Source organism: Haliotis rubra, unplaced genomic scaffold (assembly GCF_003918875.1).
Source record: "Haliotis rubra isolate DU_JTF1 unplaced genomic scaffold, ASM391887v1 Scf53, whole genome shotgun sequence".
NCBI lineage: Eukaryota > Metazoa > Mollusca > Gastropoda > Lepetellida > Haliotidae > Haliotis > Haliotis rubra.
Genome location: NW_025767224.1, coordinates 1,142,739 through 1,166,375, shown reverse-complemented (window position 1 = coordinate 1,166,375; position 23,637 = coordinate 1,142,739). Strand labels below are relative to the sequence as shown.

At 40.4% G+C, this 23,637-nt stretch overlaps 1 protein-coding gene across 1 annotated transcript; it reads right to left on the bottom strand.

Moving 5' to 3' along the window:
* Window positions 1–3,434: 3,434 nt before the first annotated feature.
* LOC124252915 (OTU domain-containing protein 5-B-like) lies at window positions 3,435–20,634 on the bottom strand. The gene is made up of 9 exons (XM_046686590.1): window positions 19,998–20,634; window positions 16,606–16,699; window positions 16,215–16,279; window positions 13,937–14,093; window positions 13,356–13,504; window positions 12,111–12,305; window positions 11,035–11,239; window positions 9,426–9,557; window positions 3,435–8,739 (listed from the first exon to the last, which is right to left on the bottom strand). Exons 1-9 carry the CDS (start codon window positions 20,460–20,462, stop codon window positions 8,549–8,551), a joined length of 1,653 nt encoding a protein of 550 aa, XP_046542546.1. The 5' UTR covers window positions 20,463–20,634; the 3' UTR covers window positions 3,435–8,548.
* Window positions 20,635–23,637: the final 3,003 nt, after the last annotated feature.

The window sequence follows — 23,637 nt, the reverse complement described above, 5'->3', positions numbered from 1 at the left end:
ATATGTACATAAAAGTCAATATCAAATGTTCAGCAAAGACGGTCGTTTATCAACAGATTCGTTATTCCCACAAAGACGATAAAATTCAAATTCAGCAGTTTGTCAAAGTCTGAAGGGAGATGTACTGTCAATGCTCAACAAGTGACAGGTTGAACGTCATTGGCTCTTCACCCGAACTCGGTCAAAGCTGATGTCGTAACATCTCGTGATTCCCGTGCAGACTGAATCGACACAGGTCGCTTGGATAACAAGTCTCGTGTTGGGATCGTGCACAGTGAAGAAGCACCGATCAATTGGACTGAATGCTACTTTGAGAACTTAAAGGTTCGACGCAACTATGACAAAACCTTCTCCAAAAGTATAACATTGCACGTTTATAAGAAAACGAGGAAGTTCCTGTGTACAACTGGTCTTCAGCAACCCTTGCTTGTATGAGCTGACTAACGGATGGGTGGTATGGCTCACTGTCTTGGTCCATGCAGAGCAGGGTGCTGGTGATGTCAACCACCAGGGTTTATGGTCCAGTATTTCCAGACCGCTGTCATGAAGCTGAATATTGCTGACTGTTATCAACAAATCTGTCACAATCGAATAGAACGTTCCTTCCTCCATGTTCATGACAGCGTCTATTGTTACCATGAGCTTACTCCTCAATTCATGTCGGAACCTTGGTGCTGGCAAACCAAGAAACAATCAGACCGAACCAGGATTCGAACTCACAATCACAATTTATGACATGCCTAAAGGTCGACCGTCGCCGCGCCAGGGGCTGTAGCTTGTGGAGTGAATATCGTTTTACGCGGCAATATTACGAAGAGCAACATCCCGTCGTCACGCCAAAGACCCGGGTTCGATTCTCCACATGGGTAATGTGTGAAGCCCATTTGTGGTATCTCCCACCGTGATATTGCTGGAATATTGCTAAAAGTGGCGTAAACTAAACTCACTCACTCACCCACCCACCCAACCTTACGTCCACTGACATGTACAGCAAAGACGCCTAGACGACCACGTGGATCTGCGCCGGGGACCATCTGGCCACACATGTAATATCTTACTGTACATGTTTATCCATCTGTAACCCTGGCCGATCACCCTCACTGAGGTGATTGTACCTTGCAAGGGATATTGAACCCACACTGTACACTCCCTGAAACAGGTAGTGTGTGTTTCCTACGATGTAATTGGGCATGGGGTGTTGAACATAATTATCAAACTCCGTTTTACTGAACAACAATAACAGGCGACTCACATCAACTGTTTAAAATGTTTCCCAAAGAATTCTGTTTGTTATGAAATTTAAGGTGGGGGGTACGTGCGGAAATCTTTCCTCACGCTATTTTACGTGTCAAGGACTGCTACATTTTTGAAGAAATTCCAAACAAATTTCCTGCTTCAAGATATGCACTTTCTGTAAGCGTTTCTATAGAACTATGAAAAGTAACGTTGAGGCAATATTTCTGCTAAACTGCACGCCACACAAATTGTTTGTTTTAAGACGTTGTACATACCTGTGGCAGTGAAAGAGCGAATACTTTCTACGTAATATTTCTCTGCAAGCAGCTACCAGGTACTGAAATATCCATCAAGTTTTCCCTGCTCAGTATCCAACCAAACGTTGCCACCACAATTTCAGATGTAGACATGTCATCAGCGTGTAATAAGACCGATATTCCATCGGATGTCCTGCACGTGCAGAACGTGCTACACACGTCGCATGCCGAGCTGTTGACAGGCGGGCGTGTCTTTTCGGATATGTGGGATTGTCGTCACTTTGGTTGCACGTTCTGTTCAAGGTATCGACCGAGCAGATTGAGCCCCAAACTCCCAAACCTGTTTTAGACGGTAATCAGTATGTTTCATATAAAAAAACTACAATGTATTCGTGTGAAAAATGTATTCACCGCTGATTATTCTTTGCCACAGCCTTAGCGGTTTAGTTACGTCTGTGGTTCGATTCTCTGGCCGAGTCAAACCGAAATATGTTGTGAGATAGTACGTTTCACCTGCCCGCCCATCGACATTAAAATGGTAAAACTTTGTTGTGGAGTCATTACAATGTGTCGTGCGGGGTCGTGTTGGCAAGCACTATAAAACTGATTTTACTCCCTAATGTAGTCTGTCCGAGTCCCTGAACTACATTTCCCTTCCACCAGCCCTTTCTTCAATGCTAAAGCCCTTAATGAAGAAAATTCAGAGTTCCTCAGGTTTTGAATCTCCCATCTCACACCGGCTCCTTTACAATTTAAAAGGAATTGTTTCTTTCTGTTACAATTATGTATAGACACAGAACTTATTAAAGCACCCCCTGATATATCTCACGAATGAATGAGCCACAATCTTAACCCTTTGGATCATATCTGGGACGTGATTGGTCGTCGTGTGCAACAAAGGGATTCTCCTGTACAGGACCTGGCCAAACTGGAAGCTGCTTTACACGATGAATGGCGTAGACTGCCCCTTCAGAGGATCGGGAAGCTGACAGGGGATATGAGGAGGAGAGTGCTGGCTGTCATACAGTCACATGGAGGTTACACTCGGTATTGACCTTGAATCGCGTAAGACACGCAATATGACATTTTAAATGTCCACATTCACCAAAAAATTCAATATTAAACATTCCAGGGCCATACTTGTACAGACATGGTTTTGTATGAAAATCAGTGGGCTTTTTTTTAAAGGAGCAATTATCATCATAAAATCAACATTGATTCCAATCATTTTGCCGTTTTTAACGAATCAAAGGATCATACGGGTCAGAAAAACTCCGGTTTTTCTATCGTGGTCACCAGGAGACGTTTTATGTACGCATTGAAAACCTATCATTGCAAAAATACAGGGGTGCTTATTTAAGTTCTTTGTGTATATATTCATAGTGACAGTCTAAGCCTCTAACCTGAATAGTACAAGGTGCCATGTGGATTCACGTCTTTCTATAAGTGTAATAATCCTAAAACCATTTCACATTAGCAGACATTGCTTGACTTCATCGGACCTTATCATTCCTGTATTTAATTTCTGGATACAAAATTTCTGATATTCTTTAAGACACTGATATATAACCATGACTATTTAGAATAATGGAATATGGACTGGGATCGATTCTGAGGGTATCAGTTGACACAGACTTGCAATAGTCGTCACATTACAATCCGGAATACTGCACTGGTGTCCAAGTCAGGACGCATATGCCATCTTGATTCTGTGTATGTGGAGGAGACACACCTCAACTATCATTAAGTAGACTTACATAAAGTCTCAGAAATTTAGTTTTCTTTAAATAAAAATGTTTATATGTGTGTGTGCGTGCGTGTGTTTTCCGGTGGACAATATAACCTATTTCCGGTTGGCAATCTCACCTATTTTTGGTTGGCAATCCATCTGATTCGGGCATGGAATCCATCTACAGCTAACAATGACAACAGAAGAGATGGTAATTTGCAAGTCATAGTTTATTTGCAACTAAGGCTATGTTGACCTGGACAGTGAGAAACTGCCTGCCACACAGACTGCAGCATGGCAGGAAGCAATGGTACCTGGGCTACAGATAAGGCCAGGATCCTCCTCCAGAAAAGAGACATAACTCCACCTGACTGACCTGACTGCATGCCCATTGTCACAGAGAACAAACAACAAAACAAAGCAAGTCTCCCTGAAGTCACATCCTCCATCCTTCCAAGTGTCCACCATCATGCTTATCACATGGGTACTTAAACCATGGTTGATACATGTATCACATGCATCACATAAAGAGAAAGTTTATTTATCTGACACTTTGCATATTTTATTTAAAACCAGTCTTTATATGAAGAATTTCATCTCTCATGAATGGTGATGGTGTGTATTCTGCATTAAATTAACATGCTTGTCAGTGAACACGTGCATAAAAAAGCTATTGTCTTAATCCTGATTGCTAAAAAAATACCTGGGTCCCGAACCACAAAGCATTCATAATATTTTGACCGGTTGTAACTCTACAGTCTACCATTCACTTACGAATGTCGTAGCGTTAAGAATGCTTTGTTGATCGGGACACAGGTGAATAAGATCTTGCACCTTAAACAAAATGGCAAATAAAAAGGCTTTGTTTTGACAGAAGGTGAAAATAGCAGACACCATCACTTATCACTGTTTGGTGTTCATTCAAAGGGCCAGTTATCACCTGTGGCTGGGCACAAACTGTTTGTTCAGCAGGTCCAGGGCTACAGCTCTGTCGGATCAGGAGGAAGAGGATGAACTGAGGGCAACAGAGTACAAACTAAAACTAATCATCAGTCTGATGCATAGCACTCATTTGAAATAAAATCACAGTTTATTGGGAAAATAATCATTTATGAACAAAGAGCATCCTTACATTTGATAATCATCAAACTTAGATAATTTGCTCAGCGGGAAATATCATTCAAGAATCAACTATAATTACAATCAAACACTAAAAAGTCAGATCCACCTACACCCCACCATACATACAAGTGAAACAAATACACCTACTGATAATGGTCAACTTTCGTTTACAGAAACTTGTGCTGTTTGTCTCAAGGGAAATTGATAGAATCCATATAAATATAAGACAGAAAAACTTACAGAAAACACCTAAATTGATAGAAATTATCTGTAACAACTTGAAATGAAGACAAAGGCTTCCTAGGATGTGACATAGATGTTTCAGTTGTTCAACCTTAGGACATCATAAAGATATCATTGCTACTGATACTACAACCTTCTGAGAGTCCTGTCTGTCCAACACATTTGATTCTGCCCTATAATCAATGTTATCACAGTGCAGGTATCTACCAGAAGAACCAGCAATAATGTTCAACACATCCATCTAACATTACCCCCACACAATGCACACAAATGACCAGGCAAGTAGAACCAAGGTTACAGTCACAGAAACTTGGACTAGGAACAGTGAGCAAGTGAATACTTTTGGTCAGATACATCTTTAACAGTATTTTGGTCATATCATAGTCTGTCACTTAATATGGACATTAACTAGTTTGGTGAAACCCATTAGCATGGGAATGTGCTGATGTTGAAGCACAATCAGGTAGAAATTGGTATAAAAAAACAATCAGATTTTTGCAGACATAAGAATGTAATTCTGTTCAGAAAACTTCCCGGCCCGAGACTCCTGAGTCTGTGTCCCTTGACAAGCATAAATTCTGGCAGATAGTGCAACATGCTTCCTTTACTTGCCTATCCCAAGGTTATCTCAGTCACCACTACTCCCATTCATGTCACAACCTGGCATAAATATAAACAGAAACATATTCTCATTTCTCAAAGTGTGCACCTACAACAGCTTTCATACAAGAACCAGCATAAAAAAAATGTCTGACCTGCATGTCATGCTACACGTTCTGTTTTGTGTGTCTGTCATCTGAACAAGAGCAAGACTGTATGGTGCTAAAGCCAATGACGATCTCCTTTAGATAATGCCTTGGATGTATCTCTTCCATGAGATTGTGCCTGTAATGATGCCACTGATCAGCAGCAGTATGTCTTCATGCCGCTTTTAGAAATATTCCAGCATTATCAGAGGGAGACACCAGAAATGGGCTTCATACATTGTACCCATGTGAAGAATCGGACCCGGGTCTTTGGCGTGACAAGCAAACGCTTTAACCACTAGGCTACCACACTGCCCCATCCCTGGCTAAAGGCCATTCTCTGATGCATAAGATACCAAACAACAAACACCTAAAATCATTGCCAAAACTATCACTTTCTCCAAACAAAGACACACAATACCATGAAAGTAAAGACAAGGCTGACAAGAAGTAAAATCTTGGTTTTGCAAGCTGAGGAGACAGAGAATCCCATTAGCAATAAGCCATGAGATGTTATCCTGGAAGCTGTGTGGCGATGCAAAACAGTTGAAGGACTGATGAGGGTTCAGACAAACCTTGATTTGTGATCATCTGTGACAAGGACCAATGTTAAGTCAGAGGAGTGAGTTGTTTGTCGCTTTGAACAGTACTCCAGATATGCCAGCTTGAAGGGAGGAAAAGCCTGGAAGTAAGGCAGTTCTTTCATTTTGTACTTTGGTGAAAGCAACAAGCAAGGGTATGCAACGAAACAATCAGGAGGAATATTGGACAAATGACTTGAGTTCCTAGAGTACCCAAGGATGCAGCCCTGCACAGAAAATTGCAGCACTTTCGACACTAGTTCACAATACGCTTTCTGATGGGGATGTATTATCAACAGATCTTCGATCTCAGTGAGTTGTCCAGCTCTTGTCTGTATGCGTAGTGAAAATATTCTAAACAAAAAGACATTTCTATGAACGCCTCCAAATACAAGCATACCAATGTGATCTCACACTTCTGAATAAGTTGTATGGTAAACAGTTCAAACAATCACATCCTGTACAACAACTTGAACATACCTGAAGGTGTATGGAGAACAGTTAATATTTATTTCAATGTGTCATTTCTTCAGAAATGAAATATAAATATAATAAAAATGATGCTTTTTTTTTAGAAAACTATTAATATCACTAGTTTGATGCATAGAATACACAACTGTTATAGCGATTATTAGCAGTTTGTTGATAACAGAGGTTTAAATATCAATTATCATGAGCATGTAGATTTTTTTACACGAGTCCTGCCACATGCTTCAGATAAAGGTCTGCCCCCCACTTTATTTTGAGCCGATCTGACTGATATAACTACCCTTGGACAGGGTCCACTGCACACTTGTTTATAGACATCTGACCCCTAAGGCCATATAATGACTACTTACTGATGAATACAATGGGTTATACAACACCCTCTGGCTGATGAATACAACAGGTTACAGAATACCCACTGACTGTTGGATGATTGTGGAGTTTATATAACATAATACCCCTTTAGTGAGATGACCTCAAGACTCATACCTTTCCCCTTAGTCAGTTCAATCACTGACCTTGAACTCAGTTTTCAAAAGATTTGTAAAACCCAACACATCAAACCTGGTTACAGACCTTGTCCATTCCTGAAAATTGGATTATGCAGTACAAATTATGTCTTTCAGAAGTTATTGAGACAGTAAGAATGTACAAACTGTAGCCTACACAAGTACCAACTTTTAGCAAGATTTTGTACCCTTTAATAACTATAGAAAGCACAACCACCCAGATTACATACCTCATTGATTTTCACAACACAATTTAGGGCTGATAACTTCAGGCAAAATAACATGGCTGAAAACCCTTATGTCTGTTCATCATGAATGTTCCTTACAAACTTCCTACAAGCGAATTTACTTTTACAGTTACCCACAATCAAATCATTGTATTCAACTTGTGCTCTGAACAAGTTCTTATTGCTGAAAATGCCACTTAAGAAAAAGCTGTATTGAGAAATTTGCATGAAAAGACAACTGACAAAACACACAAAAAAGACAAAAACCATTGCATAAAGTTAATTTACTTAACATAAATATATTGGAGTGTAAGTGTGATGAATGTTGCAAGAGTGTGATGAAACTGTAGGGAAGGGGAGGGCAGCCGTAAATTTGCTTGATATGTAAACTCCAAACACTGCTGCCCTTGACCCCAAACTCAAGGAACATTGTTCCTGATACAAGCTCCGTTACACTGCTACAGTCACATCAAATTCTCTTGACCCATTTAAACAAAATGAATTAGTGCTAAGATCTTGTAACCTTCTAATGTAAACCTATAATGGTTTAGCACAAAGATTTCCTTGAGCCAGTGGGGCAAGGCAACACACCTACAAATACAAGCTCCAAACACTGCAGCACCCTAACACAAGCTCCAAACACCGCTGCAGCCACAACATCCATCAGGAACACATCCTCAAACCAAGCTCCCTACACTGCTGCAGTCAGTATTATCATCAGGAACACATGCCACCATTACAAGCTTCACCAGCACTGCACTTCATGCTCAATGGCAGCAAATTAAGTAGTTCTTGAAGGGTACAGACAACTCCCACGCAGACCTGCTGACCATTTAAAGACCCCCTTAAACCTGAAACTAAACAGTACAGCCCATACATGTGCTCTCTAGATAATTTTCTCTCAACATCGATGAGCATATTTTATCTAACTTACATAACATAAGAAAGAAAACAAAAACTCAGAAAAACTTGACATAAACTCAAAACATCAAAACAGAAAAGAACTTAAACTTAGCCTTTAGAGATGACATAAGCTCTGATTGACACTGACATCAGCATCCGTTAATGTAATATGTAATAACACTCACATGTAAGAAACTTCCTCCTTACATGTGGGCACAAGTCTTTAGGTTTAACAACATATACAGAGCAGCATCAACTGCAGTATCACCCTGATACTTTTTACTTACACATACTCAAGAACAGATTTAACTCTTGCAGTTTTTAATGCATCAGTTGGACGTCTTCCCAGAACACTGGTACAAGGAATATGTCAGTTACACAACAGAACCCCCAGCTTGAACCCCATGTCCCCACCACTACAGCACTGAGTACTTGTTTGTTGTGTGTATAGAGAGAGAGAGAGAGAGATAGAGTATAACAATAGGCTATGATAAAGGTGGGGTCATGTGTTAGCTTGGGTGGTCATAATGGAAGGATTCACTAAGACCAGGCGTGCTGCAGCTGGCAATGTCCTCCAATGGGGGTAGGATAGGGGACTGGCTGGCTGGGGTGTTGTGCTTCTTGAGACTGTCCAGGTACTCCTGCTGGGACTGAGCCATCACCTGTGCCAGGATGTCATCTTCATCCCATTCTGACAGACCTGCAGCACAGTAACACGAACAGGAGATGAGACCCGAGGATACATCATGCATGGGACACGGCAGGCTGTAGTGCTGCCAGAATCACCACAGATTATCAGTAAGGAATACAACACACATGGGGACCTGGAGACGTCAGTGCTTCAAGAATCATCACAGATCATCAGTCAGGAAAACAAAAGTATAGCATACTGGAGATGTTAGTGCTTCAAGAATGGTCACATAGGATCATCCATGAAGTATTGCATTCAAACTGAACCCTTGGGATCATTATACAGATCATTATGCATGATCTGTCAAGTTTCATCACAGAAGTAAAATAGCAAATAGATACACGCATGAGTTGGTCTTTACTGACAGGGAGCTCACCCAGCATGGATGAGTTGCTGTTTACTGACAGTGAGCTCACCCAGCATGGATGAGTTGCTGTTTACTGACAGCGAGCTCACCCAGCATGGATGAGTTGCTGTTTACTGACAGTGAGCTCACCCAGCATGGATGAGTTGCTGTTTACTGACAGTGAGCTCACCCAGCATGGATGAGTTGCTGTTTACTGACAGCGAGCTCACCCAGCATGGATGAGTTGCTGTTTACTGACAGTGAGCTCACCCAACATGGATGAGTTGCTGTTTACTGACAGTGAGCTCACATAGTATGAAGGAGTTCTTGTTCGCTGACAGTGACTCACCTAGCATGGAAGGGGGAATTTGATTCATAATGGAAGTGGTTTCCTCAAAGCTTCCTCCAACTGCGCCCGGCACCTCGATGTCCGCTATGTTAGGCAAGAGGGACTGCTCCATCTTCGGAGACTGGGAACATCCTATGTAGAGAGAAAGAGCGTCAGTTTCCTAATTAGTCTAAAATCAGATGTGGGTTTATTTCTGAGTTAACTCCCTTAAATACATGTCTAATACAGTGAGTGAGTGAGTTTAGTTTTACACCGCACTCAGCAATATTCCAGCTATATGGCAGCGGGTCTGGACCAGACAATCCAGTGATCAACAGCATGAGCATCAATCTGCGCAACCGATGACATATATATAGCTGAATATTATCTATGTAATCCACCTACATTAGCATTTAAACTACTTCTTTCATCAACTGACCAGCATGTAATAATAAAGCTGTCGTACTATATCAATTATGCTCTTATTAAACGTAACAATCTGATAAAAAGTGTTGTAGGTCCATTGTATTTCACTACTTGTACATAATTTACTGCCTGTATCATGATTTGCTGTTTGGATCACTAATTACTACTTATTTCACCATATGTATAATGTATATGTATAACTCCAATGTATATGGGCCGGAGGCTTTTTGTACATAAAACATCTTTGACGTTGACATGTGTCAACCAAGTCAGTGAGCCTGACCACCCGATCCCATTATTCGCCTCTTACGACAAGCATGGGTTGCTGAAGGTACATTCTAATCTGGACCTTCACGGTTGTCTAATACACACAGTTGTTGAAGCTAATTTGAATATAATAACAAACTTATATGGTTTTCAGATTTCTTGTCCTAAAATGCAGACAAAAACTAATGTGTCCAGAATTTAACTGGTAACAACATTTATGGTTTCATAAATCACATAGAAAGGGAAGTAACTCTTTCTATTGCATTTCTGACTGACTGAGTTTGGTTTTACGCTGCTTTTAGCAATATTCCAACAACATCACGGCGGGGGACACCAGAAATGGGCTTCACACATTGTGCCCATGTGGGGATTCGAACCCGGGTCTTCGGCGTGACGAGCCAACGCTTTAACCATTAGGCTACCCCACCTTAAAGCCCTTCATATATATATAGCACAATGCAATGACAATGTGAGCCATTTTAGCTCATATTTCAAACAACATATATCATCTCAATCTCATTCTGTATTCAACTTATATTTTATTGTTTCTTGTGACATCTGCTCAATCTAAAGCTTAGCATAGATAAGTGACTGATACTTTCTGTGAAGTCATGCAGATATATCATATTTTGGTGATAAAAAAAACTGTTTAGTCGTTTGTTGTTTAACACAGCACTAAAAATACTCCAGCTATATGACAGGGGTCTGTAAATGATCCAGTCTAGCATACAATGTAATACATCAAAATAAGTCAAACACAGCAAGCCTGGCCACCTGATCCAATTAGTCACCTCCTACAACAAGCATGGGTTGCTGAAGACCAGTTCCAACCCAGACCTGCAAGGGTCTAGTAACTGTGTTGTTTGAAGTAATCTTGTTAGGAAAAATACAAGTTAAATGCAATGAGCTGTCTGTAACAAGGGAGATAACTACATACCAGCAGTTGGCATGTTGGGACTGGCCACATGAGGCAGGCTGTTGTCCACCCCATCTAGCCTCTGGGGACTGTTCTGGGAGGAGTTCTGTCCACTACGGACTCGTGGTGACCGTCCACCCCCACGTGTCTCTGGGGAGCCAGCCGACTCGTAAAGACTGTGGCTGTATTCGCTGGATGAGCTACATGTGGCACTGGCTGAACGGGCCTAAAACAGACATTATCTTTTCATCAACTTAACAGTTACAAAAGAAATAATAATGACAATGAACATAAACCATAACAGTGCCATAGTGTGTGTTTGTTTTTGTGTGGCCTATAAATATTTAAGCCTAGACCTGACAACAAAGCTATGTATACTGTATACTTGACAGCACTAAACTGCATTGTGTTACCACTTTCAATTGCAATTTAAATTCATATTTATGTTCAGATAATATCCACTTGAAATGATGCCAACAATTTGAGCTTGAAGCCATAGACTGTTTAATATTTTGGTATATTTCCAGCAGAAACAGATACAAATTCTGATTTTAAGACCAAAAATGAAAAAATGTTTAACAAACAAATCTGCCATAGAAGGAATAAGTACCACACCAAATATCAGTAAATGTCTTAACTACTGTTATTCAGTATGATGACCTGTTTTCAGTTACATGCTGCATAAGAGGGGATAACTCAACTGGTAAACAAAGAGGTGTGAATGTGAAGTGAAATGCTGATCTTGTTCTAACATGCATGTACTGTCACTCATTCCTTAACCTTGTCCTTATAGTTATCATTGGCTATTAATATATCAAATCTCTCTCTGCCGCAACTTGAGCCAATGCTGAGAGGCATTCCACTCCCACCATCCTGTCAGCCCCTGTGGAGGTAACTTACCCCTCCCTGTCTGTTAGCCTCTTTCTCCTGTTCCTTGAGCCACTGCAGACTGGATCCACCCAACCCTTCCTGTCAGTCCCTGTGGAGGTAACTTACCCCTCCCTGTCTGTTAGCCTGTTTCTCCTGTTCCTTGAGCCACTGTAGACTGGACCCACCCGACCCCTCCCCTCCTGACAGTCCCTGTGGAGGTAACTTACCCCTCCCTGTCTGTTAGCCTGTTTCTCCTGTTCCTTGAGCCACTGTAGATAGGACTCCCGTGCCACCTGTTCCTCAATGGTCTCCTGTGTCAACTCCCAGTCTGTTTCCCTGATCTTATCCTCCAGCATGGTCTTCTCTATATGGGTGTTCTCAGACATCTTCACGGCATCTTTCATCTGGTTCTTGTCAGCAAGCTACAGGAAAGACACAATAACCAAGTCTCAGAAAGAAAGATTTGTAATTGCAAAATTGTCCCATGTTTTTATCATGGTGATAATGCAAAATCCCTTTAATATTGCCCCCCAAACTCAAAACTTTAGTTCTCACACCTTGCAAACGGTCCGTTTTGAAATCGATTCCAACAGTCCCTACCCTTCACCATGTTCACCTTTCATGCCTAACTACCCACCCTTCAATACTCACCCCAACAGCACAGCCCATCACTACTCACCCCAATAGCCTCACCCTACACTACTCACCCCCACCCTTCAATACTCACCAAAACAGCCTCACTCTTCCCTACTCACCAAAACAGCCCCACTCTGCACTTCACTACTCACCCAAACAGCTCCTAATTTCTTCAATACTCACTCCCTTAACACTCACACCCCGACAGCCTCACCCTTCAATATACCCCCAACAGCCCCACCCTTCACTACTCACCAAAACAGCCCCACCCTTCACTACTCACCCCAACAGCCCCACCCCTCACTCACTCACCCCACAGCCCCACTCTGCACTACTCAACCCGACAGCCTCACCCTTCACTACTCACCCCGACAGCCACACCCTTCACTACTCACCCCAACAGCCTCACCCTTCACTACTCACCCCAACAGCCCCACCCTTCACTACTAACCCCAACAGCCACACCCTTCACTACTCACCCAAACAGCCCCACCCTTCAATACTCACCCCAACAGCCCCACCCTTCAATACTCACCCCAACAGCCACACCCTTCAATACTCACCCCAACAGCCCCACCCTTCAATACTCACCCCAACAGCCACACCCTTCACTACTCACCCCAACAGCCACACCCTTCACTACTCACCCCAACAGCCTCACCCTTCAATACTCACCCCAACAGCCACACCCTTCAATACTCACCCAAACAGACCCACCCTGCACTACTCATCCTGACCCTTCACTACTCACCCCAACAGCCACACCCTTCAATACTCACCCCAACAGCCACACCCTTCAATACTCACCCATCCTGTCCCCACTATTCAATACTTACTCCTGGTTGCAGCCCTGGCAGTCCCAAGCCAACACCAATTGTAGCCTTGTATGGGTCAACAACTGAGTTGTAATGAACACCACCATGGTAGCTTATCTTGATTGGCTCATTGTCTGTCTTGTAGGCACTGTGAAACGTGTTGATTGGCTCTGCAAACATAAAACATCAAGGTTACCCCCTAAAGTGCTGTAGTCTGGTCTTTAACAGTATGAGAACGAGCAGGTTTTCTTTTATGCTGCCTTTTAGCAATATCCAAGCAACGTCAAGGCAGGGAATACCAGAAAAGGGTTTGATATGTCAGACCCATGACGGGAACCGCCAGTTAATTGAGTTTGTGAACTATAAAGATTGATTCAAGTCCTCTTTGAACAATCTGCACGTTATGTCACAGTGCGTAAACTTGAGGGAGAAAAGCCTGAAGTGAAGCAGGTCTTCAACATTACAACTTACAACTTCACGGCAAACATACAACTTCAGGGCAAACTGTGGAATCGAACTCAAACTCAAGGGTTGCTGGCAAACCGAGTGATGCAACTCTGCACCAAACACTATCACACAAGTTATGCATGTTCACTGCTTACCAATACTGTACTGGTAGACCTCTATTGGTCGGTTGAACAGTTCACACATGGCCTGCATTTCAAGGTGGTTTCCATGACAACTCTCTATCCTCTTCCTGTTCAAGTATGTCGTAAAGTCTTCAGTAACATACTGAGAAAAGAACTCAGCATTTTTTTTCTGAAATGTAATCACACATCTCATAATTGCCAGTACACATTGGGACCAATTATGTGCACAGTCCCACACCAATATGAACGGTGCCTTTCTGGACAGCGAACACAGAAGGGGTTAATTGGCTATAAATACATTCACCATTTCACTCAATGTTTCAACAAACAATCTCATTAACATCAGTCCTCTTATTTCAATACATTTCTGAGAAGACTTCCATAGGCTGCATGTTGTACACATCCTATATAACCTATACAGTGTTTGACTTACATTGTATAATCAATACCATATCGGACACACCATGTTATCTGTAGTGTTCGCAAGTTATTCCACTTTGCTTGATTTAACCACCACATTGACTCACCATACAATCTATACAGTGTTTGACTCACCATAAGATCTATACAGTGTTTGACTCACCATACAATCTATACAGTGTTTGACTCACCATACAATCTATACAGTGTTTGACTTGCCATACAATCTATAGTGTTTGACTCTCCATACCATATATACAGTGTTTGACTTGCCATACAATCTATACAGTGTTTGACTTGCCATACAGACTCTCAGACTAGTTTATTCAATACTACAGGCCTTATGACCTAAGGTACAATAACAGCAGAATATTATATTTTGTCACGTGGATGTGATATGATAAACAAAACTTATAATTAAGAACGGCGTGGATTAAATACATGCTTCAAATATAATGATAGTAATTTGATTGTTTGTGGATTTTGTGAAGAAATAAGTTTGATGAAGTTACGTTTGTTTGGCACAACAGAAGTTAACCAAGGTAAATATTTCATTCGAAATGCAGAATATTTTGGACAGGAAAATAGTATGTGAACTTCATCTTCGATGTTGAGATCCATGCAATGTTCACAGCAGATGGTATAGTCGTACTGTTGTTTCTCCTTCCTGTATGCATTTACCTTCAGATTGTTCAATGCTATTCTGAATTTACAGAATGCACGTACCAAAGACTTGTCTTGGAGACAAGTAATATATGTTTCTGTGTTAAAATCAGTTTTAAATCCAGAGTATAATGACAGATAACTTGAGGTAGAAATAGACAAATGCCAATCCTGGATAAAGATATCCTGTAACCTTTGTTTGAAAGTGCTGATAAATAACTTCTCGTCACCAACTTGTCTATACAGTGTTTGACTCGCCATACAATCTATACAGTGTTTGACTTGCCATACAATCTATACAGTGTTTGACTTGCCATACAATCTATACAGTGTTTGACTTACCATACAATTTATACAGTGTTTGACTTGCCATACAATCTATACAGTGTTTGACTCGCCATACAATATATAGTGTTTGACTTGCCATACAATCTATACAGTGCTTGACTCACAATACAATCTATACAGTGTTTGACTTGCCATACAATCTATACAGTGTTTGACTCACCATACAATCTATACAGTGTTTGACTTGCCATACAATCTATACAGTGTTTGACTCACCATACAATATATACAGTGTTTGACTTGCCATACAGTCTATACAGTGCTTGACTCACCATACAATCTATGCAGTGTTTGACTTGCCATACAATCTATACAGTGCTTGACTCGCCATACAATATATTCAGTGTTTGACTTGCCATACAATCTATACAGTGTTTGACTCACCATACAATCTATAGTGTTTGACTTGCCATACAATCTATACAGTGTTTGACTCACCATACAATATATACAGTGTTTGACTTGCCATACAATCTTTACAGTGTTTGACTTGCCTTACAGTCTATACAGTGCTTGACTCACCATACAATCTATGCAGTGTTTGACTTGCCATACAATCTATACAGTGCTTGACTCACAATACAATCTATACAGTGTTTGACTTGCCATACAATCTATAGTGTTTGACTCACCATACAATCTATACAGTGTTTGACTTGCCATACAATCTTTACAGTGTTTGACTTGCCATACAATCTATGCAGTGTTTGACTTGCCATACAATCTAATCTATGCAGTGTTTGACTTGCCATACAATCTATACAGTGTTTGACATGCCATACAATCTATACAGTGTTTGACTCACAATACAATCTATACAGTGTTTGACTTGCCATACAATCTCTAGTGTTTGACTCACCATATAATCTATACAGTGTTTGCGTAGACAAGAATGCATTTCCTGGTCTCCATAAACCTGGTCCGCTGAAACATAAACACCTGCTAATTAGATTTATATATGCAAAAAGAAATCAAGTGTGAAACACAAATATAATGAACCAAGAATACCATTTTTCTTTCAAAACTCTCAAACTATCCAAAGGCACCAGTTTACTGCTAAATCAGTCAATGTATCAGGTTTGGTGCAGGAAAACAGCAAGGTTTTCAAGATCTATTCTAGAAACATCATCTTGCCAGACTGATACTTGCACGAACAGGCCAACTGAGATACCTTCCACAAAACAAATTGTGAGAGTTGAGAGAAAATCAAGGGTCCACACTGATGGTCTGCCATATAAAAGGGTTCTTACCGACTGCCCTGAATAAACAAGCACCATCCTCCTTCATCTTCTTTATAAGAAAACCTTTCTTTTCTTTCATGGCATTTTCAAACCACCTCTCCAGCTGAAACAAGAGGCAGACTGAGATGCATGTTGCTCTTATAACCTGTCTGTGTGTAAAGCAGATATCAACACCTCATGGCAAATATATCACATGAACTTTGAAAGAGGAAAAACAAATTGTTTGTCCAATCACCTGTAGTAGTTCACCGTTGATTTTAAGATGTCAACAGAAGATAATGGTTTTGCAAGGAGATGCAAATTTTAAGTCTTCATCCGAAAATCATTACAAGTAATTAAATGAAAAACACACTGGTGTTGTCAATGGAAAAAGGTTTATGCAATGTTTCAGATTCTTCTATACAACTGTTTCTTTCAAAGGTGGACGTCACAACAGACAAACATGTACTGGCATCAGCTTAGTTGGGCTTGTAGCCAACTACGGCAAACATTGTCTCAGGTGTTGCTTATGTTCCTTAAACATCTAATCAAGCTACACAACATTCCTTGAAACAAGAGGTATTTCTCTGTCAAGGTCAGTCAAGTAACATCCCAAGAGAAAAAAGAATATTTTTTAATCGTTTAAATCCTTCTTTCAGCATATTCATTCAATTTCCATTTGTTAATTGATTTCTTGCTTTCAAAAACATTTATGCATCATCCACAAATCAAGGGATATAATTGGGACTCATCTATCTATAAACATGGAAACATATTAAGCACTCGACCAAACAATCTGTGCAAGCTAACATATTTCTAACTTGCCTGTTGTGTGGTTGGATTGTATCACCTATTATACCTGATTATACAGCTTCGCAGCATACCAAATTATGTCAGCTGATTTCAAAGAATGATTGATGAACTTTAAAACTGCAGACAGCAATATTTCAGCTACATAGCAGATTCAAAGTAGACTATCAATAAGTATGTGATGCACACACCATCAGGGCTGATAACGTATCAGTCAAGTCACAGAGGGTTTTACCTGATGCAAATAATAAACAAATTTAGGAAGGTCAGAAAAAATATCCCCTGGATATCTCATTGACACGAAGGAGAGTGGTCAACCATCATCCAATTTTAATGCATGGGACAGATACAATTTATTACCTCAAGTCCCCCTGGACAATGACCACATAACCAAGTAATTGTTATTTGAAACCTATTCTGGCTGTAAACTTGTAACTGTGATTTCAGGGGAGAACTTCAGTGTGGATATAATATCAGTGCTTTGAGCTGAGCTTATCCTCATGATGGGAGGAGGTCTTCTTAATAAATGCAGTAAGGCTTGAAACGTAACATGAACTGTGGACTCTGTTGGATTGAGGTCCATCAGCATGATCAGTTATGTTGCAATAATCATAAGAAGTGAGTGAGTTTAGTTTTACGCCACACTCAGCAATATTCCAGCTATATGACGACGGCGGTCTGTAAATAATTGAGTCTGGACCAGACGATCCAGTGATCAACAGCATGAGCATCGATCTGCGCAATTGGGAACCAATGACATGTGTCAACCAAGTCAGCAAGCCTGACCACCCGATCCCGTTAGTCGCCTCTTACGACAAGCATGGGTTACGAAAGGCACATTCTAACCCGGACCTTCACGGGTCATAACAAAATGATGGGGATGTATACACAGGCCCTCGTGTCTTTGCGAGGATCAAAGATGTTATAAAATATATACAAAAATTTGAGATGAACCCTGACTCGAAATGCTTCACAGTATAATACATTATGACAACAAGGCCGGACACTTCGGTGCACCCTACCCGACTGCTTTGCCGATCGCTACGCTACCATCGCATACAATCGATTAAATCTTAATGCAAACATGATCATGGATGATTGGCCTATCGAGCACCACTCATGACACCTATCAATTCTTTATTGTTATTTCTGCTAGTTGATTGAAACCCGATTTGGACTCTCAACTAAACGATCTTGACACAAATGGCTGACGATATATCCACACAAAACTGGGGTGAGGTCGAGGCAAGCCCTCTGGTTGGTTGATGTTTGTTAAAGAGACATTTACAAATGATGCTTTCTTTTTAGAAGCCATTGCTGGAAAAAAATCTTACATTTCTTCCAAGTCAAGCAGTCGATGAAAGTAAAAATTCCCGAGAATTTATAAAGAATGTGCAGATTTAGCAGCATTGACCAACCAGAGGGCTTGAGGACCACATCCCCGTTTTGTGCGGATCTTAGTCGATCAGAAATACAGTGTATAAGACTTAGGGCTCAGACCTGTGGCTAATATCACAGACTGTTACACAGATAATTTCTCCATATATACAGGCCTTGTTGATGACTGTTTATTATGGTTGTAAATCCTATTGTAAAACATATTGACAAGTTTGTATATGATTTACCAGTCTTACAAAATTCTTTTCATGACAAGTCCTTTTCATATCAAGTGAAACCACTGTGCTGAGTAACTATTCTGTTTACATAAAATATAATGTATCTATGCATGCGAGAATCATCAACATAAGTGTCACGACAATGGCAACAGCTGGGAGATTGTTATTATTAGTTTGAATGGTCTCTCAGCTGTACAGTAAAACCTACACAGGCCATTTGTAGTAATATTTTTATGTGCTGTTTAAGTATCGTCAATGATTTGTGAACTCAGCTCTTACTTGGACGTTCTATGCTCATCGAAACTGTTGAAGTTACAACATTACAAAATCACATACAGCAGTGTATGAAATAAGGCCCGTCCGACAGCCCGAGACGGTCTAGATTTCTGACGGACGGTCTCAATTTACATCTGAATAAATTCACCATATTTGGTCTGGTTAAATCCATTTTGGGATGGTAACATTTTGAAGTTACCAGCCCTGACGTCTGGCTGGTTTTTGGCTTACTTCATAAACTGCATACAGTGAGGTAATTGTTGTGGTATCTTGCAATACGGCAACACATTGCAAGCTTACACTTGGCAACAGTGGATTCATTTCTTCACTGGTTGATATTGACGATATTTGCACTACCATACATCCATTATTAATCACATATTGACTGGTATCATTACTATCAGCCATAGCTAAAATGGTTTTGCATATATTTGTAGTAAACCCTTTAAATTTTCAAATAAGTATTTTATCATAATATCAGTCATAGATACTGTAGACTGTATGTGAATATCATACCCTAGTTTCGAAGTTGAATAGACTTTGTACTGACATTTGTTTACTTTACAATGTCCGTGAAATGATCACCTAATTTCATATTGTCACCCAGCAGCACAATCTTTTAGTCTTGACAGACTTGTAAACAACCCCTAAGACACGAAAAAACGATTAATATTTTGGCATCTTCCTTATCAACACCATATTTTCAAATGTATATTCTACCTCCTTGATGTCCTCCGGCAGAGTGGGTGGACTGTGTTCATCTTCACTATTGTATGGGTCTTCACATTCCTGGGAGGGTCCTTCTGTTGGACTGTGTGGGGAAAGAGGGGGTACATTCGCGGAATGACCCCTGTGCTTCCTGACAGTCCTGTGTGGTGACGAGCGATGACGCCGTTTATTATGCGACGATGTCAACGACGAACTTTCATGGTTCTCGAAAGTCCCACCACCAGGATCGTGAGTTGGAACTTTTTCTTCCCTTGACGTTGAAGGAAGCCATCTTGTAGGTGAAGTTCTTCCTCTAGCACCTTTCTCGTGTCTTGTTTCACTGGCGTTCGCGTGATGGTAGTGAGAATGTGAATGGTTGTGGCTGTGAGAATGGTTGTGCGTTGCTGTATGCGAGTGGTCGGTTGTTTCCGTATCAGACTTATCTTTTGACTGTTTCTTCTTTGGCAGAATGGTCATCTTATCGCTTGAAACACACCAGACACGTTTCTCTGATAAATGCAGTGCCTGCCTGATCTGTGTGCACAGTTGGCATTTACCGATATCCTTCAAATATTGTTCATTTGTGAAACGTAAACGACAACTCCTCACCTAAAATGGCGTCCACACGTGACGTCATTTATTTTCATGAAAACTGCCATCTGGCGAGAAAGCAGAGTGTGCATCACGAACTTTGGCGGTTCGTATCCCGTCTTCAACCTTACGTCTTGAAAATATTTTTTTTTAGTGTTTGCATATTTTAAAATGATTTTTAGATGAAGGATGGTGTATAATACTGTTCTTTGTTCTAAAACCGTAAAATATTATTATTGATCCCAAGAAATGAAAGGCATCACTTACTAGTACTGTATGAATCTGTTAATTGGTTTTGTTCAAGGAAAATGGTTATGGATATGAATATTCTTGGATCATCATTGATATCTATCAAAAGTCCTTCATTACATGACAAATATTACCCACTACTTTTACTTTAAATCTTTCTCTCAAATCTATATTCAAAATTTGTTTTAATGTATGCATGATGGGTGATGATTTCCTAAATATACTGAAGTCGTCATTCAGACAGTGAACAAAGCAGAAACAAGTTTTGACCTTTGACTGTGTGTACTATCAAACACTTCATCCCAATAAGGGTTGGTGGTGTAGCCTAATGATTATAGCATCTGCGCATCACCCTGAAGAGCCGGGACTACATGTAAGGCCCATTTCTGGTGTTCCCTACCATGATATTGCTGGAATATTGCTTAAAGTGGCCTAAAACAATACTCACTCACTCATCCCAATGATGTCTAACTAATGAACAATAATTATTTATTTACATAAACATATATTCATCCTCAGTGTGTAACACTGTTGACATGTTCATCATATCACCAAAACTTGAATTCTTTTTCAATAAGTACAAGATTTGACATTGTTATCCACAAGAGTCCAATGCATTGATTTTTCATCTTTCATGTTCATTAATATTACATCGTTTACTTGATTTTAAAACTCTGTGCATGGAAATCTCAAAGGATGTGTAGGTTAACTTTCTGATCAGCCAACTGGTGACGAGGCAACTTAATCCTCAGCATGAGTTTTGATTCTCACCAGGACATATGTACAGGAAATGACAGGACCACTTCTGCAGCCGAGCGATCCCATCGTTGTGGATGTTGTATGCTGCCTGTCATAGAAGAGCCATAGAATCTACACCCAAAAAATGAGTTCTAGTAATATCTGCTTTCAATTTTCATTTTCTTTTCTTGCAAGCTAAATTTACATTTTGAAGTGGAAAAGAAATGAAGCTATGACATGCAGCCTACTGCTTAACTGTAGCTCCCATTCATTCGTCATTCATTGATCAGGGATACCAGGATTCAACCAACTACGGATCTTTATTCTTCATTAGTACAATGTGGTGTTTAATTCCTTGTTCGTACAGCAGATGGAGTTTTATCCCTAATGAATAGAGTATGTGCAGTTTTATTCCCCAGGAATACAATGTGGAGTTATGTCCCCTAGAACACAGTATGTGGAGTTATATTCTGATCATGAACACAACATATGGAGTTCAATTCCTCATGAGTAAACCATGGGGAGTCTTATTTCCCATGAACATGATATGGAGTTGTCTCGCCACGAACACAATATGTGGGGTTCTATTCCTCATGGGAACTGCATGTGCAATTTTATTCCCAAAGAGTACATTATATGGATTTTTGTTCCTCATGAGTTGATTATGTGTTGATTTATTCTTTTTAAGCTTTTATACTTGATGATATTATGAAATGTTGTTTTAAACTTACTGATCCCTGGATAGAGATGGCATCCATTAATAGATCAGGTTGCTGCATGTCATCTTTGTTTTCCCAGATGAAATGTTTTTGTGAATCTGAGGTATTATCTTGTTTAGGATGGACACCTGACACTTGTGCAGCAATGATAGCTTGAAGAGCAGCTAAAGTAGAAAGTCTGGGTCTGAAGACCCATTAACAGACATTTTTTGTCCCAAGTAAGGAAAACAAAAATTGCAAGTAGACATCTTTTAATATTGTAGAGGTGAGATGAGGTAAAATAGGGCTGTGTTCAATGCTATAGCACTTCAATGGTAAGTGTGCGTGTGGCTATTTGTACAAGTCCAAACTTCTTCTGGTTTTATTGTCCCAGTTCAGGGGATACCACGTCACAAATAAACTCAGGCTTTAAGCCAGCGCCAGGCTGGGTAACAAGAAGTAACACAGGGGTAGACACAGCTTATTGAGAAATGGGGAGGTGCACAATTCATTTTCACCCGTTTTCACGAGAGCTTCAATGGTCAATTAATAATAATTTCAGGACAAAACGGGGTTGTGCACCCCTCCTCTGGATCTGTCTATGCTCCAGCATCTGACTTATTTTGGTATGATGTATCCAGAAGATAAAAACACTGATGCTTGGCTTTCCAGGCAATGTGTTCTAGTTCATCCACAAGAACCCACATGATCATACAAAGCTGTAGTATATGTGAACAAATGGTAAGTGATGACATACCTGCCGAGGAATACAGTACCTTGACCCGAGACAAGTCCCACAGCACAAGACAGAAGTTTATTTAGAGTTTACGTATATTGATTGAAGACTGGAAATATCCATTATCTTGCTTGACAAAGGTATGAAGACATCATAGTGAAAACAAAGAGAGTTTAAAATCCTCAGCTATGTCATTTAGTATGTCAATAAATAATTGTGACTGCTGCCGTGACATCATATGAAGTATTCGAAACATCAACTATAGGATAACTCTGCAATGGATTCCAAGATATGTCGACATCAAAGGCAACGAGGAGGCTGATACAGTTGCAAAGCTTGCAGCAGAGAGCGGACCAGTGCCGAAAGAGACTCCTTACTAACAAGCAAGATTCATCAACAACTCACTAAGAAAAAGATGGAAGAATGGACTACCTCAGACAAAACGAGAGAATACTGAGCAAGCCAACCTTCACCAAAGAAGTGCAGATATAAGAATCATCAGCGACAAGTTACCAGGTGACAATATCACCGCTAAAGCTGAACCACTTAAGCCCTGGCCTGCAATACCTGCATAGATTCAAGTTAGCAGGTAATCCAATCCGCAAGCTCTGCCAAGAAGATGAAACAATTGCCCACATGA

Excerpts from the sequence above, each read along its gene's own strand:
- LOC124252915 (XM_046686590.1), bottom strand. The coding sequence starts at position 20,462 with ATGACCATTCTGCCAAAGAAGAAACAGTCAAAAGATAAGTCTGATACG. Across the intron at positions 12,306-13,355 it reads TGCCAGGGCTGCAACCAGGA|CTTGCTGACAAGAACCAGAT; the intron begins GTAAGTATTGAA and ends TCTTTCCTGTAG. Across the intron at positions 9,558-11,034 it reads TCCCAACATGCCAACTGCTG|GATGTTCCCAGTCTCCGAAG; the intron begins GTATGTAGTTAT and ends CTCTCTACATAG.